Consider the following 19,401-nt stretch of genomic DNA (forward strand, 5'->3'; position numbering starts at 1 on the left):
AGGGGACAAAACACTTTCGGCTGTCTGCAGTTTTCTCACTTAAAGCGGACGCGGTGGCTGTAGCGAACCGCCCCTAGGGAACAATAAGGAAATAAATCCCGCACCTGCAGCCGCTCCGAGGTGCCTCTGTTCCCCCGGGGACAGCAGCCACCCGCATCCCAGCACCGCCAGCGTCAGGGCCTGGCCGCTGGTTTGGATGTTACAGCGATTATCATTTGTTTTCCTGAAGATTTATCGGGAAAAAAAAAATGCATGTTTTATGATTGGCTTTTCACAAATGTTACAATGAATATTGTGGAAAAACGCCAATCACTTGGTTTTTAAAATATTAAAAGTTTAATAATAATAATATGGTTATAAAAATAGTAATACAATTAGAGTAATAAAGTTTAGAGGTAGGACAATTACAAGACAATAAAAAGCAAAGAATTACAGATGTCTGTATGCTCTCAGACACTAAGTCACGAAAAGCATCCCCTGTGAACAAAGGAATAACCTTAAAAACAATAGCCTGATGCATATTCATATATCCTTCATGGTTATGCATACATTTTATTTAAAACAAGAAACTCTGTCTGTTGTATGTCAACTGTTTCCTTTAATCCCCAAGGCGTCTTTGAGTCTGAGCAAGGCCTGAAGAAATTGGCTTCTTCTGATAAGAAAACCATAAATTCCTCTCCTCTGGAAGATTTAGGTGTTCCTTGAAGCGAGTATCTCATTGTTAAAAAAAAAAACTCCCCCCACATACATAGTCTCTATTTGAACATTATGTTGGAACCTAAAACTGTATTTAACACACTACTTAAGAGAATACAGCATAACTTTCTAACATGACACATAAAATAATTTTTTCTAACATGACACATATAATATTTGTGAAAAATGCTTATTTTGTGATTGGCTTTTCGCAAATATTACAATGAATATTATGTGTATATGTGTCATGTTAGAAAGTGTTAGAAAGTTAATGCTCTACCTGCTTTTAAACAGGATATACTTGGTGAGGGAGCTCTTACCTACTTCCTACCATCCAGTTTTCTGTATCCTGTTTTTTTTTCTAAGCTTTATTTTATTTTTACCTAATTATGGCTTCTGACCAGTACAACCTCTATCTAATTATTTCATTACTTAAAAAGTTTGTGGCTTTTACCATTACTTCTTTGACTACCTGAAAGAAGGTTTAGCCAGGCGGGGATTACCCTCTTCTCCCAAGCAACCAGCAACAGGATGAGAAGACAGATCAAATCAAGTCTTAAGCTGTGCCAGGGAATGTTTAGATTGTACATCAGGAGGAATTTTTTTCACAGCAAGTGTGATTAGCTATTGGAAGGGTCTGCCTAGGGAGGTGGTAGAGTCATCATCCCTGGAGATGTTTAAGGATAGCCTGGATGTGCTCTGGTATAGCTGACAAGGTTATGATCCATCATAGGCTGGACTCAGTGATTGCAGAAGTCTTTTCCAACCTACTTGATTCAGCGATTCTGCGTGGGGTTATCCATCAGGCTGCAGAGTACCAACATCCTCCTAGATCCAAACAAAAGAAAATAAGAGAACACCATGATGACCTCGATGCCTGTTTTTAAAGGAGACACAGTGTAGCAGATATAAAGATGGGAAGCAGCTCCAAGCAAAGGCAAGCGAGCTGTGAGTTTCCTCAGAGAGGGAAACTAAGGGAAACTGAGCCACAAATGATCAGAACTGTAACAATGAGGTGGAGACCTGTGGCTGGCGACCAGGAGCTGTGAGCAAAGAGAGAGGGGCAACCAGTCGTGGAGTTAAAGGGGGCATGGGAGGTACTGTGCTTGGAGAGTGAGGGTTTGATGAGGAAACTACATAGGGCTGCAGATACATGAATGAATCAAAAGGGATAATGCGGCAGGGAGAGCAGGAAGACCAGGCTGACATGAGTATGGACTGGAGAAGAAAAAGCTGGGTTTTGGGGTGGCCATGGGGTAACACATGCACGCTGTACCACGTGCACACACACTTGGCATCACGCATGAGCCCATGGCTTCACATGCACGGCGCAACACACGCGTGCTGTAATGCACACATGTGGCGTTGCACACAGGGTGTAACAAATACACACAAGCCATAAAACACGCACACGATGTAAAAGGAACAGCATAACACACACACATGGGGTAGCACGCACATAATGGACACATGTGCTTAGCACACACACACAAAGACACAGACATGGGGTAGCATGCCCATCATGGACACACATGCTTAACACACACACACACACACACACACACACGGCAACACACACGTAATGGACATATGCGCACACACACGCACACACACACAGGGAGTAGCATGCACATCATGGACACACGCACTTAGCGCACACACACACATACGGGGTAACACACACGTAATAGACACATACATGCACTTAGCACACACGGGGTAACACGCATGTAATGGACACGTGCTTAGCACACACACACACACATGGGGTAGCATGCACATAATGGACACATTTGCTTAACACACATGGGGTAGCACGCACATAATGGACACGTGCTTAGCACACACACACACAAAGACAAAGACGCGGGGCAGCACGCCCATCATGGACACACACACTTAACACACACACACACGGCAACACACATGTAATGGACATACATGCACACACACACACACACACACACACACACACACAGGGGGTAGCACGCACATCATGGACACACGCACTTAGCACACACACACACGGGGTAACGCGCACGTAATGGACACACGCACTTAGCACATACGGGGTAACACGCACGTAATGGACACATACATGCACTTAGCACACACAGGGTAACACACGTAATGGACACATGCACTTAGTACACACACACACACACACGGTAATATGCACGTAATGGACACACACACGTAATGGACACACGTGCTTAACACACATACATACGTACACACACACGGGGTAACACGCATGTAATGACATACACACGGGGTAGTATGCACGTAATGGACACACGTGCTTAACGCACATACATACACACACGGATTAACACGCACATAATGGACACAAGCGCTTAACACACACACACGGGGTAGCACGCACATAATGAACACACACACATACAGTAACACGCACGTAATGGACAGACAGACACACACACACGGGTTAACACGCACATAATGGACACAAGCACTTAACACACACACACATACAGTAACACGCACGTAATGGACACACAGACACACACACACGGGGTAACACGCACGTAATGGACACACAGACACACACACACGGGGTAACACGCACGTAATGGACACACAGACACACACACGCACCTCACACGCAGACCCCGCCACCCGCGCATGCGCGCCCCCGCCGTCCCCGCTCCCCGCGCGCACGCGCGGGGCCGTGCCCGCCGCGGCCGCGCGCGGTGCAGTGTGGGAAGGAGGCGGCCCCGGCCCGGCGGAGTGCGGCGCTGAATCCTCCCGGCCGCTCACAGCACTGTGGAGCCGCTTCCCGCCCGGCCTCCCCTCCGGCCGCCGCCGCCACCTCCTCCTCCTCCACCCCACACACGCACCCTCCCCCCCCGCCCCCCTCCCGCCGGCCCGGGGATTTAAAGGGGCAGCGGCGCCGGCCGGGGGAACCATGCCGAACTTCTGCGCGGCGCCGAACTGCACCCGCAAGAGCACCCAGTCCGACCTGGCCTTCTTCCGCTTCCCCCGCGATCCGGCCAGGTGAGACCACCGAGGGAGGGGCGCCCGCCTCTCCCGCTCCGGCCCCGCCACCGCGCTGCCTGTCCGAGGATACTCCGTGCCGGAGCGCTGGCTGCCTTCCCCCTGCCCGCCCTGCCTCCCCAGCCGCGCCTCCTTACCCGAGGGCGCCCGGAGCGGCGGCGGCGCCCGCGGAGGCCGCGCAGGTCCGGGCGGGGCGGGGCCGGGACCCCGCGGGCTGCGGCGGCGGCTGCGCCTGCGCCGGCAGCGCCGCGGCTGCGGCTGCCGCCCCTCGGCGGAGCGGCGGCGCTCCGGGGCGCCCGGCCGAGAGCGGGCCGGGGGCTGCCCGCCCGTGGGCAGCCCGCCCGTGGGCAGGGCGAGGCGGTGCGGTGAGATGTGTGGGGCAGCTGGAGGGGTGCCGGAGCCATCGGCTCACGTAGGGGAGCCCTGCGGTGTGGGGCCCGCGCTGGCTCAAGCAGTGAAGGTCCGTCAGTCCTGCTCTGTGGGTCAGGCGGTGTGGTATGTGCGTGGCAAGTGGGACACTCCTGCGACGGGGAGGAACTGGCACAGGATTGCCGGTGACACGCAAAACCTTACATTTTTAATAAAGGTTTGTCGGGAACGGTAATTTTTATTTTTAGCGCTGGACGCACACTGGGATTTTCCTTGTAGCAGGGATTTTCCTTTAAAGGGCATGTGCATCCCTTGGGGATTCTCGATCTTTTTTATTATCTTGCACTAATTTATATATACATAGACTCTTACAATAGGTTCATGCATATTTATTCTGTTGATTTCGAGTTACAATTTACAGTTGATCCTTTGTACAGAGAACTCTCTAATGTTTTTGTCTATTTTTGCAGACTTCTTTTCTTAGTTTTAGAGTTCAAGGGGCCCCTCTTATCTCTTTACCTTGGAGATTGCATTCTTTTATTTTTGGCTGGGACAATTTTACAAGCACAGCAGAGTTAACAGACTATAATATACAAAAAATATACAAACAGTATATTTCATTTATCTTAGCAAACCACTACGCAGTACACTTTACTTAAATCCAGATGGATTTTCTACTCTGTTAAATTTTACTCTGTTTCATTGGGATGGTGGCAAAGCATCATGAGAGGTGATGGGAGAAATTCCCAGTGGGTGAAAAGCAGGGGTGGTGTACTGGTAGAGCAAAAAGTGTGTGAGTGACAGCGGAAAATACTATGAAAAATAAATAATGTACTTAGACACAGAAACCCCCATTAAAGGTTCACCTTTAAATCAAGATAACACTCTTAAAATCAGTTGATTTAACATGATGCTCACAATATTGAAAGGTGAATAGGCATAGAGCAATACCAGTTACCTCTTTTCTAACAGTCAATAGTTAAGGCTGGGCTTTTCATGATTTATACATGGCACACACTCCCTTCCTTCCTTGAAGCTGCTTGACCTGATTTTTTGAAAAATCAAAACCCCATGGGAATCATGCATATGTAGTATTTTCTAAGGAAACAAACACACCAAGCAATTTCAAATGAAGATACATAAAAGCTTATATAGGTAGGAGCTGCTCTCTAAAGTTGTGATTTTGGATATGTTATGAAGTTCTCCTGGATGAATGCAATTCCTTGCTGTGAAGGCTATCCAGACCCCTTGATGTCTAATACATGCAAGGTATTATAACACAATCCATATTCCATATGCTTTTGCTTTAATAAGAACTGAAATCAAAGTGTTTGCTTACCTACTCTTATTCTTTCATTTTCATGATCTGCTCTTACTGTTGTCTCTTTCTACCATCTGTCCTGTCAGATGTCACAGAGACCTTTAGCATCTCACTCAAAGGAATGTCTGCAGTTTGTGTGGAATTTAAGAAAATTGGCACTGCCTGAGCTTCAGTCTTAATTTGTAAGAGGTCCATGCTGTAAAATGTGAGTCACATCAAGCTGTACAGAATTCAGCAGTAGATGACAGTTTACTGTATGAAGAAAATACCCTCTTCAGTTTATAATTTTTTTATGGAAGGACATTTTGAGTGAGTTTGTTCCATGGTAGGAGTGAGGAGTTGTAGTTGAAGGTGCGCAACTAAATGATTGCATTTTAAAGATTAATTTTTTAAAAACTCTATTTTATAAACTCTAGTATGGTTTAGGTTGGAAGGAACCTTAAAGCTCATCTCGTTCCAAGCCATGGGCAGGTACACCTTCCATTAGACCGCCTTGCTCCCAGCCAACCCTTGGAACACTTCCAGGAATGGGGCAGCCTCAGCTTCTCTTGGCAACCTATGCCAGGGCCTCCAAACCCTCACTGTAAAAATTTTTCTTCATATCTCTACCCTAAATTTCCCCTCTTAGAGTTTGAAGCCATTTTTCCCCATGTCCTATCACTAGAGTTCCTGATGCAGAGTTCCTCTCCTACTTCTTTGTAAGGCCCTTTCAGACTCTGGAAAGCACTGTGTGGTCTCTGCAACCTTCTCTTCTCCAGGCTGAGCAGCCACTACTTTCTCATCCTGTCTCCATATGGGAGGTGCTCCAGTCCTCTTGCCAGCTTTGTGGTCTCCTCCAGATTTGGTCCAACATTTTCATGTCTGTCTTTATATTGGGGCATACAGTATTTTAGATGGGGTCTCACAAGATGGGCAGGAGGAAGGAGAAACTATATGTAAACTGTTCATAACATCTTTGTGCTCTTAAAAACAATCAGTGACAAAGATGATGTTCTAAGTTCTCTAGAAGTTCCCCCCTTCATATTTTACAACTTTCTGTCCAAATTTGATAATATATTCTATTTTACCAAGGGCATTTAGAGACTAATAAATCCATGCATCCATTTAGTTTTACAGACTTGAGGGTGTTTTATTCTGTGGGTTTGTCTACAGCAGTCTGCAGATGGAGATGAAAATATGTTCCTTGTACTGCTTGCTTTCACTTTTATAGGTCAGATGGGGATGGTGAGCAAAGTACATTGTCACAAAATGTTATTTGCACTTGGCAGCTTACAGTGGGAAAGCTGAAAATAAAGTTGTTAGAATACATTTTAAAATAAATCTTAATTTAAAAAAAGTAATTGATGGTAAATGCATAGTCTGGGTAAATTGTTTCTACTACCTTACTGTTTTCAGTGTTTCCATAATAGCTGGGTAATTATCTTTAATGTTTTGCCTGCTCAGTGCTAAGCAGTTCCAGTTAGACATTCCAAGTCTCATCTTTCAGGTATTACGAAGTCAGAGAGAGCTAACCTGTTAAGACTACCTCTTTCATTTTGGCTTCTTGAGAAGATAAAGGGTTCAGAGATTAACCTTTGGAGAAGAACCACCAGTATTTAATTGTCTTTTCATATCAAACTAGTGTAAGTAGCCTCTGTTACCTACATAAGGTTTACAGTTTTATGCAGTGTAGGCAGTGATCCTCACAGTAAAATATGTTTGTTTAACTCTCATCTGTGATTGTGGCTCTGTTCATCATGGTGGCTCAAGTTACAGTTGAAGTATGAGTGTTTAGAATAAAATACTTAAGCAAAGAGAAGGTGTTCTGCTGCAGTTGCCCAGTAGTGAGGTGATATATACTCTAGTTGCAACTCAGTAAAATGCCATTTCAACTTCATGGGATGTCAGCAGATCTCTGAAAGTGTAAAGTTTGTGACAATGCCTAAGTGGTATTAAGGAAACTTTCCTTCCTGACCATTCAGGAATCACACTAGGAGTCCCCTTTGCAGACCAAGACTTTAATTGCTGTGAGCAAAGCCCCTCCAGGGCATGTGGCTCCAAATGAAACAGTGCCATGTGACTCCCTGGACATACCACACTCATATCCTTGACCCTTGGTTCTGGGTTTTCTTTAGTAGAGTCTCAGATGTCTGGTTCCTTTCAGCACTTTAATCATAACGTGATTACAGCTTGAGCTGATGCCTCTGGGGATTGATCCTGAACCAATAAATCCTTGGGCTTTTATATCTTTACAGTCTCTGCACCCATTCTGTAAGTGCTGCACTTATGTACAGCATTATTCCAAGTACCAATATAACAACTAACAGTATTACTATAGGGTACAGTACAACATAGATTCCTGTGCACAAATACTTAAATGATTACGAATAAAAAATCACATAATGATCATGATGGTTGATCATCCACTACTCTTTTGATGTGAGAATGGTGTATCCAGTTTTGTTATCTAAAACATACAGCAAATAGTATATGGCAGTATATAGTCCTTCCTATTTAACTTCCAATTTAGATTTTACTGAAAATACCTTAGTTGATCCTTCATCTCCAGATTGTATGTCATGTAGCTGTATTTTGTTTTATATATTATTTATTATTTTATGTGAAGTTGTCTCCAACCATTTATTTTCTAAGGCTGATCCTGGATATAATTCTCTGCCAAACGCTGTTCCTGTTGATGACCCCTGTAGAGGTTGGTGAGAGTTATTTCCAATATCTTGCTATCCCATAGTACTACTCCTAAACTCCAGGCTATTTTAAATCTACCTGATTACAAATTTGAGCAGTTCCCAGCCATGGGAGTTGGAGGTCTAAGCAGCTGAGATTCCAGCTGTCCTGGGAGTCTGAGTCTTTTAACCCCTTCTTCGACAATTAAAGCTTTGTGAAACATTAATCTTCCTGGATCTGAAAGAGAAGAGAGATGGTCTGGGACCTGGGATGTTAGAAGAAGAAATCCTAGTGGGAGGAGATGATGGAGTGGCCTTGGCTGGACTTTTCTTGTATAGCCATAGACTGAACCAATTTCTCCTGCAGCAGAAACTGCATTTTTAGGGGGATGCAATGACTTGAGCCAAGAGAGTGACCGGCTGCAGTGACTGCCAGGGCTGGAGTGAGAGTGACCTGCTGCAGTGATGCCATGAGAGTGGCAGGAGTGGAGTGAACAGAGAAGGATGAGGAGGGTGTGGTGGTGCCCTCAGTCTTCAGAGAAAAAGAAGATGTCTGTTCTCGAGATCCTTGGCTCCAGGGGAGGAGAAAATGAGGGGGACTGTTATCCCAAAATGAGAAACTGTTGTTCTTTGGTCCTTGGCAGAGCATCCTAAAAGGTGGAACCCTATGAACAGTCTTGGTCTGTGCACAGTGGTGAGAGCACTGTACATGGAAGGAGGATTGTCACACTGGCAGACTTTTTTAACACAAAGAGGTCGCAACTGTGTTTCCGGGGGGGGTCTGTGCTACAAGAGAGACTCCTCTCTCCCCTGATGGGTGAAGAATTGATTATTTGAGGGGTGGTAACTTGATTAAGGGTCCAAGTTTTATCTCACTGTGTTTTGTTGGAAATTGGGTGCGGGGAGGAGGAATATTTTGGAGGGTTTTCATTCTGGATTCTGTGTGTGTCTTTTATTATAATGGTAGGTTAATAAAGTTTTTTTCCTCATTTCTAAGCTCAAGCCTGCTCTGCTTTGTTTCTGGTCACATCTCACAGCACTCATTTGGGGAAGGTGTACTTTCATGGGGGCACTGGCATTGTGCCAGCATCAAACCATGACACCCACTCAAACATCTGACAAGACAGCCTCTGTTCTTATATTGTTGAGTAATCACTAGGGTTTTTTTCTCCCTCCTTACTGCTACAAACAATAATTTCATGTTTGTAGCCAAAAGTAATAGTAAATTTGCTTTCTTCTAACTCTTAGCAACAGAACAAGTAATTGCTCAGAGAGTGATGACATATACTCCATTAGGGGGAGTTGAAGCTGCAGCATTTGCATCAATTACTGCAAGTGGTTTGCTCACCAGGGGAACAGTCTGCAGTTGCATACCTTAATGGAGTCCTGTCAGTTAAAAGAAATATTTCTTTGTCTTTGTGGTATGTCTTGGAGAACTAACCAAAGCAAAAGTAAATACATGTAAAAATACATATCTAAGGAGAACTTTCTTCGGGCATGGAAGCACTGTCTGTGGAATGGTTGTTTTTTTCTACTGTTATTATTTCACTTTCATAAATCTAAACTCCCCCAGTGACCACAATAAATAAGAAGAATACTATATTTTGAAGGGAGGTGGAAAAGACAGCTATCTTAAAAACTGCCTAGAAAACATTATGACGTTGGACTATAAGAACATCTGTTTTGTTTTAAATTTTTCTTTTTAAGTGCAAATTCTTTAGAATTAAATAGTTTGGTTTCATGAGGAACTGTGCTACAATCTGTGTGTGTGTGTGACAAACGCAGGAATATATAAATGAAGGGAAAATAATCCTGAATTTGATGGGGTGATGCTGAGTGGTGAACAAAAGCAGAAAAAGTAGCTTTTACAAAAATTTGATGGGATATTCCAAAGGAAGTTGTAAAGAACTTTCCTGAACCTAGTATCAAGATTACTTGCACTCACTTGCACTCTAATTTTGAGTATGGCTTGAAATTGTAAGGGATTTTGTTTTATCCTAAGATTATCTAATTCTCCTTACATGCAGATGTCAGAGATGGGTAGAGAACTGTCGAAGGGCAGATTTAGAAGATAAAACTCCAGATCAACTCAACAAGCATTACAGATTGTGTGCTAAACATTTTGAGACATCTATGATATGCAGAAGCGTAAGTAAAAACAAGTATTTGTTTACTGCATCTTGCAAAATGTGACTGACATTTTTCACCAGAGTGCTGCCTTTTAATCTTTCAGCTCCTGGGTAACTCGTCCTTAGGAAAATTAATTTCTTAGTCTTAATTGTATCACTGCCATTCTCTGGGGCTCCACACAGGCTCTCAGCCATTGAAAATGAACAATCAGAGGACAGGGAAAAAGTGGTGCTCCTGGAAGTTTAATGTGTTTGTTGAACACTGTCCATCACTGCAGTGCTTTCTTTCACTTGTTTCACTAGAAATTACAATATTATATAAGTTTATTTGGTAATTTGCATATCTCTAATTATTTAAACTTATTAATGTCCTGTTCCTGAAGTGTGTACATGGTGTGATTTGGTTAAATTACACTCTGTTGTGGCTACAATATTTAAACACTCTTTACATCTGTCAAGCTATAATTTCCTATTACATTTTCATCCAGCTAAAGTCAAGGCACTGCCTTCTGTTAATGAAGTAATAGCTTTCAGTTTTTTTTTGTCAACAATATGATTTTAACAGCTTGCATAAGAGTAGGAAAGGGTGGACATGGGACTTTGTATCAGGTTTATTTTCAAGGCTGAATTTCACTCTGGTACATAAGCAAATAGCATCTTTTAGTTATGAATGGTAATTAAAATATGCAGGTAAAACTCTGAAGTCCTAATGATATTACACATGATGAGGTCTCTAATTAGCCAGCATCCCTGAAACAGATGAAAATTGAAAGTAATTATGATTCTGAAAGGAAATGCTATGAAACTGGGTTGGTTTGAAATGTATTTCAATCTAAAGACAAGATGACATCAGTTACAATTTTGTACTTAGTAGAAATTAGCCAGTATAGGCAATACAGGTTTACAGTATATCCAAATATAATATTTTACTTTAAATATTTTTTTTTAACTGGGAGCATGCACATGATCATCTAGAAGTCTTTTCTTCTTTTTTTTTATTCACAGATAAATTTTCCCTCAATATGATCTTTCACAGTAGTGCTTGGTGGACTTCATAGTTCTGCAAAAAGAAGTAATTGAACATTTTCACAGTGAAATGTTTCTAAAATTGTGACATAAGGAATTAAACCCAAAACACAATAGTAACAAAATGTTTTCTTTCTCATGTATGTCTTTTTATCCAGAAGGTTATTAAAAAAACCCCAAAAAAACAACATAATACTGCAGTAAATTAAAATTCTTACATCCAGGGTCTTTGATATAAAAATAATGGGAGAAAAAAGATTTGTAGTTTGGATTGGAGTTTTCTGTAGTATCTCTGTAGTGTTCTTTAATATCCCTGAAATGTAAACTGCATAGCTTAGTTTTCTCTTTGGTAACATCAAAAAGTCAAAGTGCTTTAGAATAATAACATAAACAAGAAAAGAAGGAGGGAAAAAAAGGACACAGTGTCTGAAATTTCTCAAAGTATTCCCTAGTCGAGATGTTTGTTTTCTTACAGAGCCCATACAGAACGGTTCTACGGGATAATGCTGTGCCAACTATATTTGATCTTACAAGTCACTTGAACAATCCCCACAGCAGACATAGGAAAAGGATAAAAGAGTTGGTAAGTTTTTAATGTAAAATTATTGGTTTATTATTAAAAGAAAAAATGACAAGTAAGTTAATATGAAACTTTTACACAAAAACGTAAATTAAAAATATTTAGCCACTTGAGTGTTTGTATTTTCTATGCTGTCTATTCCTGTATCTTTTTTGCTGATTATAAGTTAAATGTATTATAAAAATTTTATCTACTAAGAAAGTCTTTAAGAAATGATCTGGAAAATTAAAGTTGGTCCAGAGCTGATTCTTTCACCCAAATCAAATACATAGTTTTCCTTTCCTTATTACTACAGTGACAACTGAAGACAACTGAAGCATGATGTCCTAAAATTCTTGGTTCATGTTGATTGTGGTCTTTGGTTCACCCATTTAACTTCTGAAATCTGAACCAATTCAGACATGCTTGTTTTAGCTTACTGTTCTGAAAAAATGATCCACAGATAAAACCAAGATTGAGAAATTTTTTTGTGGGATTGTGTCTTGTGTGTCATTTAGGGGAGAAAGTATACTGAAAGTATATTTCAGGGTTATAAGTATACTGACAATTAAGAGGAATTTCACTCCTAATCTCTGTTTATACTTGAAAAATTGCAGACAATTTCTAAATACTTCTTTGTGAGTTTGGTTGCATCTGTTGACTGAAAATGGAGTTAAAGGTAGTTCAGTATACTGGCAGTATATTGCCAAATTGCAATAGTATCTATTGAATGGAATCTATTCACTAATAATTATATATATTGAAGAACCTTCTAATACAATTGTTCTAGATACATGTTATCACTGTAATAAACTACCTCAAGAAACCTCCTGGTCTTAGAATTTCTAGCACTCTTTGGCAAATGTTAGCTGGTCTCATCTACAGTATTTTTTTTCTGATCTTGATATGTTAATATTTTAAGGTCATGTGTTAGACATTGTCATCAGTATAAGTTCTTTTTATTTGTTTTTTTTAAGAGTGAAGATGAAATAAGAACATTGAAGCAGGAAAAGAGTAAGTGATCAAAATAATTGAGATAATAACTTTATTTACTACTGCTGATGAAGAAATGCAGGACTCATAACTTAGTTTATATATAGCAGGAGGATAATTGAGTTCCTTCTTGATTCAGCCAGCCAGTCTAAATTATTTCCAAAATACTCATTCACTTTTAAACTGGAAATATTCTTGTCTGGACTCTGGTAACTTAAAGGTAATGGGCAAGTAAATGTTATATTTTTGACACTTACAGTATTTTCATTTTGTAGTTGATGATGCTTTTGAACGGAAACAGGCAACTCAAGAATCGAATGAAAACAATGAGAAAAATACTGTCTCAGAGGAAGGAGGGGAAGAACAAGAGGAAAAAGCTGTCCCCTTAACACTGGAAGAAAGAGAAAACAAAGATTACCTTAAATCATTATTTGAAATTTTGATCTTAATGGGTAAACAAAATATTCCATTGTTTGGCCATAATGTTGATGAACTTCCAAAAGGTATTTTTACTTCAGATAACTTTCAGGCTCTACTGGAATACAGAATAAATGGTGGTGATGAAGTTTTGAGGAAACGATTTGAGATGACTGCAGTCAACCTTGAGTATTGTTCAAAAATTCAGCAGAAACAAATGCTTGAGATCTGTGAAAACTGTGTTAGAGAAGAGACACTGAGGGAAGTAAGAGACTCCCACTTCTTTTCTATTGTCACTGATGAAGTAGTAGACATAGCAGGAGAGGAACATTTGCCAGTGTTGGTGAGGTTCGTTGATGATTCTCACAATCTAAGAGAAGAATTCATAGGATTTTTACCATATGAGGCTGATCCTGAAATTTTAGCTGTTAAGTTCCATGCAACTATTACTGAAAAGTGGGGTCTAAACATGGAGTACTGTCGGGGTCAAGCCTACATTGTCTCCAGTGGATTTGCTTCTAAAATGAAAGTTGTGGCTACAAGACTCTTGGAAAAGTATCCACAAGCTGTGTATACACTATGTTCCTCGTGTGCCTTAAATGTTTGGCTGGCAAAATCTGTTCCTGTTGTTGGTGTTTCTATTGCATTAGGAACAATTGAAGAAGTTTGCTGTCTTTTTAATCAGTCTCCACAATTACTAGTAGAACTGGACAACACAATTTCTGCTCTTTTTCAGGACAATGACGAGAAGGGCAATGAGTTGAAGAAGATCTGCCGTTCTCAGTGGACAGGCAGGCATGATACTTTTGAGGTGTTAGTGGACCTCCTGCAAGCATTGGTACTGTGCTTGGACGCTGTGAGCAGTGACTTCTCTGTCAGGTGGAACAACTTCATTGTTGGACGAGCATTTGTACTTTCAAGTGCACTAACAGATTTTGATTTCATTGTCACTATTGTAATTATGAAAAATGTTCTGTCTTTTACAAGAGCATTTGGAAAAAATCTCCAGGGACAAACATCAGATGTGTTCTTTGCAGCTGGCAGCTTAACAGCAGTATTGCACTCTCTGAATGAAGTGATGGAGAATATTGAAGTTTACCATGAATTTTGGTTTGAGGAAGCCACAAATTTGGCTACAAAACTGGATGTACAAATTAAACTCCCGGGAAAATTTCGCAGGGCACAACAGGGGAACTTCGACCCTGATATGACATCAGAAAATTACTACAAAGAAATCCTAAGTGTCCCAACAATAGAGCATATTATTCAAGAATTAAAAGATATTTTCTCAGAACAACATTTAAAAGCTCTTAAATGTTTATCATTAGTACCCTCAGTCATGGGACAGCTCAAATTCAATACGTCTGAGGAGCATCATGCTGACATGTTCAAAAATGACTTGCCCAATCCAGACACACTTTCTGCTGAGCTTCACTGTTGGAGAATCAAGTGGAAGCACAGAGGAAAAGATATTGAACTTCCAGCTACTATTTATGAAGCTCTTCACTTGCCCGACATAAAGTTTTTCCCTAACGTTTATGCATTGCTTAAAGTCTTGTGCTTACTTCCATTGATGAAGGTGGAGAATGAAAAATACGGAGTAGGACGGAAGCGCTTAAAGGCATACCTGAGAAACACCTTGACAGGACAAAGGTCAAGCAACCTTGCTTTGCTGAACATAAACCTTGACATAAAACATGACTTAGATTTGATGGTGGATACTTACATTAAACTCTACCCAGATAAAGTGGAATTTCAAGACTGTATTCCTTCAAACAATTCTGAAGTAACAGATGATGCCTAACTTTTTAAACTCTAACCAATCTGTTGAAACAGCTTCTTCTTAATTAAGTTTCAAAGCTGGGGAAAAAAACTTACTAAATCTTAAAAAATCACTGCAATTGTGTTTTCATTTTAGGCCTTGGGCTGAACAAGCTGTGGTCAAAGATCTAAATTATGTGTTGTTAGTCCATACTAAATGTGTTTGGCAAAGAAAATCAAGCCTGACACAAGCCCATGTTCTTGGCAGAGATACTTTCTACATCTGATTGACTTAACTAGGTGCTCGTTTACTTTATTGCATCGTGGAAAAATACATTATGATTGTAGATCTGATGGGGCTGTTACATAGTCACTGATTAATTAGGATAAGAAAATCAAACTATTAAAAAGAGTATAATCTATTTCAGTTCTGTTACTTAGGATTTTTTTTAAAAACCCAAGCTTTTAAGAAAGTCTTTGATGTATATTTAAGTGGCATTTTAGAGAGTGGATTCAGCTATTGCATGATCCCCATGCTGTGAACAGGTCTCAGTGTAAAGTGAATGTCAGTGATACAGGGGTACGTTTAACGTTTTGTTGGAAGAGTCAACCTCTTTAATCTCTTGATGACTGTTTGCATTCCTTTGTGTCAGACACAAAACTTTTTTCTTTAGGCTTAAAAGGCATGGCAGGAGTTTTTAAATTCTTAAAAGACACAAAAATCTTAAAATTTATTCCACAAATGTTTAAATCTATTTGCTCTGCCCCAACTCTGATGCAAACCCATCCATCTTACAGGATGTTTATTTGTAAACTCACTCTGCAAAGATTAAAATAAGAGTTTGTTGTTTGTCTAGAAGTAATATTGGAAATATTGCTGTTATTTTTGGTGAGAATGAAACTTTTTTGTACAGTTTATGAAAATTTAAAATAAAATGTGAATTGCTTTTTACATGGCATTGGATTTCCTAGTAAAGCTATGCCTCTGGAAATGTGTTCTGTAAAGGTGCCTTTTATTTTAGCAATTTTTTCTTCACTGTTTTTGTGATTCTAGTGAGCAGCCTTTTCTAAAGACAGAGGAATCTGTGTGATTGTACCACTGATCTGTATGTTCTGCAAGGTTTTTTAAAGTATTTTGAGATAGCACTAACTACAGTGCTTTTACTGATCGAAGTTCTGACAATCAGACAGAAAGAGATTAAATTTTGAATTGTTCAAGAGTAAATTTTTTCAGCTATCCTGATGCATGTCAGGTTTATAAGTTATTTATTGAATCAAACATCACATGGCTTGGGTTGGAAGGAACCTTAAAGCTCATCCAGTTCCACCCTCTGCTATGGGCAGGGACACCTTCCACTGTCCCAGGTTGCTCTAAGCCCCATCCAGCCTGGCCTTGAGCGCTTCCAGGAGTGGGGCAGCCACAGCTTCTCTGGGCAACCTGTGCCAGGGCCTCACTGCCCTCACAGCCAAGGATTTCCTCTGCTATCTAAAGTAAATTTGCCCTCTTTTAGCTAAAAGCCATTCCCCCTTGTCCTCTCACTACAGTCCCTGATGCGGAGTCCCTCTCCAGCTTCCCTGTCTGTAGCCCCTTCAGATACTGGAAGGTCCTGTGAGGTCTCCACACAAACTTCTGTTCTCCAGGCTGAAGAGCCACAGTTTTCTTGTCCTGTCTCCATATGGGAGATGCTCCAGTCCCATTACCAAGTTCTTAAGTAAGTGGGTAAATTACAGTACTTTTACGTTCTTCACAGTTGCAGTGAGAAAGGCTCCCAGCAACAGCAAATTGAATGATTCTAAAGAATATGAGTTTGTAGTGCTCTAATATAGTCAAAACAACAAGATCAAATTTGGAAAAAAACCCACCTTTTCTAAACATTATCTTTTCTTTCCACTAGTATTTGTATATGCTTTCTAACATACTTTCATGTTATTGCAATTCTTGTCTCAATATAAAAAGTGTTTTAGCTAATAGCTTTCTCTGTTCCTCTCAATATATGAAAATAACTCCCAAATCTTGGTTAATGCTATTAAATATTTTTTTAAATTAAAGTCATATGGAAAATTGGCTCTTTTTAAATATTATCTCAATTACAATTTTAATAAAATAAATAAAAAATTATTTCCCATCTTGGAGTTCTGTGAGTTGCCCTGCTAAACACAGCAACACTGTGGTCATGAGCCCTGTGTCAGTAAAATCAGGTTGGATGAGCCCAGGAGAAGGAAAATTGATATCCAGTACCACAGAATTGGCCAAAAGATCTGAACACTGCTTTCTGACTGTGTAAATGAGGCCTTTCTGACCAATATACTGAGACAAATTGAAGAAGGGAAGCACAATAAAACTCTGCTTAAGTTACAAAGTGTCTACTGAGGTCAGCTAAAGACACGTGCTTGTGATAAACATTGCTAATTAGCTGGCTCAATCTTTTGCTTTTGAGCTGCCTTTCACAGAGATATTTAGCTTGTCTGTAAATAGGGAGCTCTGACTTACTGTAATTTGATTTGTCCTGTTGGTGAGGAATCTCTTTGATTTTTTTTATACCTATAGGAGTTAATCTGAATCGGGATGATTTGGTAGGATGCTGAAAACTAAAAGAAGGGCGATTAAAATTAGACGTTAGGGAAAATTCTTGTCTGTGTGGCTGGTAAAACACACAGGTTGCTCAGAGAAGCTGTGGCTGCCCCATCCCTGGAAGTGTCCAAGGTTGGAGCAATCTGGTCTAATGGAAAGTGTCCCTGCCCATGGCAGGGGAGTGGATTAAGATGGTCTGTAAGGTCCCTTCCTACCCAGGTCATTCTGGGATTCTGTGATTGGTCTGTGATGTTGAGGAGCAAAGGCATAGCAGATTGCAATGGTAGGTGCCTCTTCAGCAGGAGAGGTTTCTGTGGAGGAAAACAATTCACTGAAATTACAGTGTTTCCCATCTATTTCTAGGGGTGCACAGAAAGAATGCAACTGTAGTGTAATCCAGTTACACAATTTTGCTACAGCAGGTCTGCGACTGATACAAATGTGTCTGAAAATGAAATAATCACTGAAGAGAAATTTGGATTCTGTTTTGTTGAACAGATTCTGGAGAAAGGGAATTACAGTTTTTAAATATTCTGTCAATTCAGGTCAGCATAAATTTCCAAGGTCTATGTGAGGTATTTACATTAGTTTGACCTGGCATTTTGGCACATTCTATGTAATGCAGTAATTAGTCTGTTAAAATTAATGCAAGTATTGCTGCTCAGATATAATTTTTAGTGAAAGTAGATTTCTATAACTGCTCAGCCTTCCATGGTCTGTGAAAACAATGCTTGTTTTAATATACAAAATGTATTTCCTTTTCCCATGCACAGAATTCCTGCTAGAAACCAGTATTGATACTTGGAAAAAGAGCATGTATCATTTTGTCTCCTGTAGTGTTATTTCTGTCATTGTCTTCAGAAATCTTGTATCCACTTGTTCAGGTGCCAAGGTTGTGCTGTAAAGAAGTGGAGGAGCAGAACCACTTAAGGATTCTAGGTGCAACTATTCTGTCTTCCACAATCACTTTCTGTGCAACAGTGCAAAATCTCAGAATGGCCACAAACATCCCAATTACTCTTAAGCAGAGGAAAAGAAATCTCTTTATTGTATGTTTCAAGAAACAGCCACTGACCTGGAATAACAATAGGTGTTATCCCAAAGAAGCATAACATTCCATAATTTCGAGACCTCTCTACTTTCCATAAGGAAAATAGTTCCAACAAGAAATAGGAATCTCCCCAAAATTTTGCCTAAATGTAATTAGTGAGACATCAGCTCACTAATTACCACTCAAGAAAAAAAAAAAAGAGTTGTCAGTTTTAAACACATCTACAGCAGTTTCAAAATATGTGCATGCTCTTTATAAGCTATATTTTTAAAAATAACACTGTTAATCAAATAGAATTCAGTGTGCGTGTTCCGTAACCCAGTAATTGTTCATTTGATTTTTGTCATATTTTGCTGTGTTTCTAATTATTTATTTTCCTACAGCAAACTTGCTTTTTTCTTAAAACCGTGCTGATGGGTCTTCTGTTTAAGCTGGCAAGAGTTATCCCTGGAAGTGTCATTGCAGTAAATGCGAGTACTAGTGCAGTTTGTTCAGGCAGATTGAGAAGCAGCAATGACAGAGCAGATGTCCCTGTAATCCCCTATTCCTCTGTTTTGTAGTGTCTCAGAATTAAATATATCAGTGAGTAAACTGGCCATTTGACTGCTCATGTGATCTTAATACTCTTGTGTTACTCCCAATGCCCCCTGCCCCCCCCATGCATGTTGGCTAGGAAGAAATTTGTGTTCCAGTTGTAGAACTTGAGGTGCAGAGTAGATGATGGCTGTTACCGTCCCCCAAGGCCATCTACAGACCTTCCTCAAACCCTCATGGCCACAGGCTCCAAAAAGCAACACTGTAATAAAAAGATGTTTTTCAAAAATAG

The 19,401-nt window shown here is 40.5% G+C and overlaps 1 protein-coding gene and 1 long non-coding RNA gene across 4 annotated transcripts; one reads left to right on the forward strand and one right to left on the reverse strand.

The window, feature by feature from the left end:
- Positions 1 to 313: 313 nt before the first annotated feature.
- LOC144248937 (uncharacterized) lies at positions 314 to 3,916 on the reverse strand. Its single transcript, XR_013342123.1, has 2 exons — positions 3,852 to 3,916; positions 314 to 1,524 (listed from the first exon to the last, which is right to left on the reverse strand). It is a non-coding gene; the product is annotated as an uncharacterized LOC144248937 (long non-coding RNA).
- THAP12 (THAP domain containing 12) lies at positions 3,567 to 19,171 on the forward strand. 3 transcript variants are annotated; one of them, XM_021532431.2, is made up of 5 exons: positions 3,567 to 3,714; positions 10,095 to 10,215; positions 11,698 to 11,805; positions 12,759 to 12,795; positions 13,050 to 19,171. In XM_021532431.2, the coding sequence occupies exons 1-5, from the start codon at positions 3,626 to 3,628 to the stop codon at positions 14,993 to 14,995; spliced, it is 2,301 nt and encodes a 766-aa protein (XP_021388106.1). In that variant the 5' UTR covers positions 3,567 to 3,625; the 3' UTR covers positions 14,996 to 19,171. The 3 variants fall into 3 exon arrangements, with proteins under 3 accessions (XP_021388106.1, XP_021388107.1, XP_077647069.1); XM_021532432.2 differs by lacking the exon at positions 3,567 to 3,714 and adding an exon at positions 3,986 to 4,300; XM_077790943.1 differs by lacking the exon at positions 3,567 to 3,714 and adding an exon at positions 6,004 to 8,093.
- Positions 19,172 to 19,401: the final 230 nt, after the last annotated feature.

The sequence above is a fragment of the Lonchura striata genome, chromosome 2, assembly GCF_046129695.1.
Source record: "Lonchura striata isolate bLonStr1 chromosome 2, bLonStr1.mat, whole genome shotgun sequence".
NCBI lineage: Eukaryota > Metazoa > Chordata > Aves > Passeriformes > Estrildidae > Lonchura > Lonchura striata.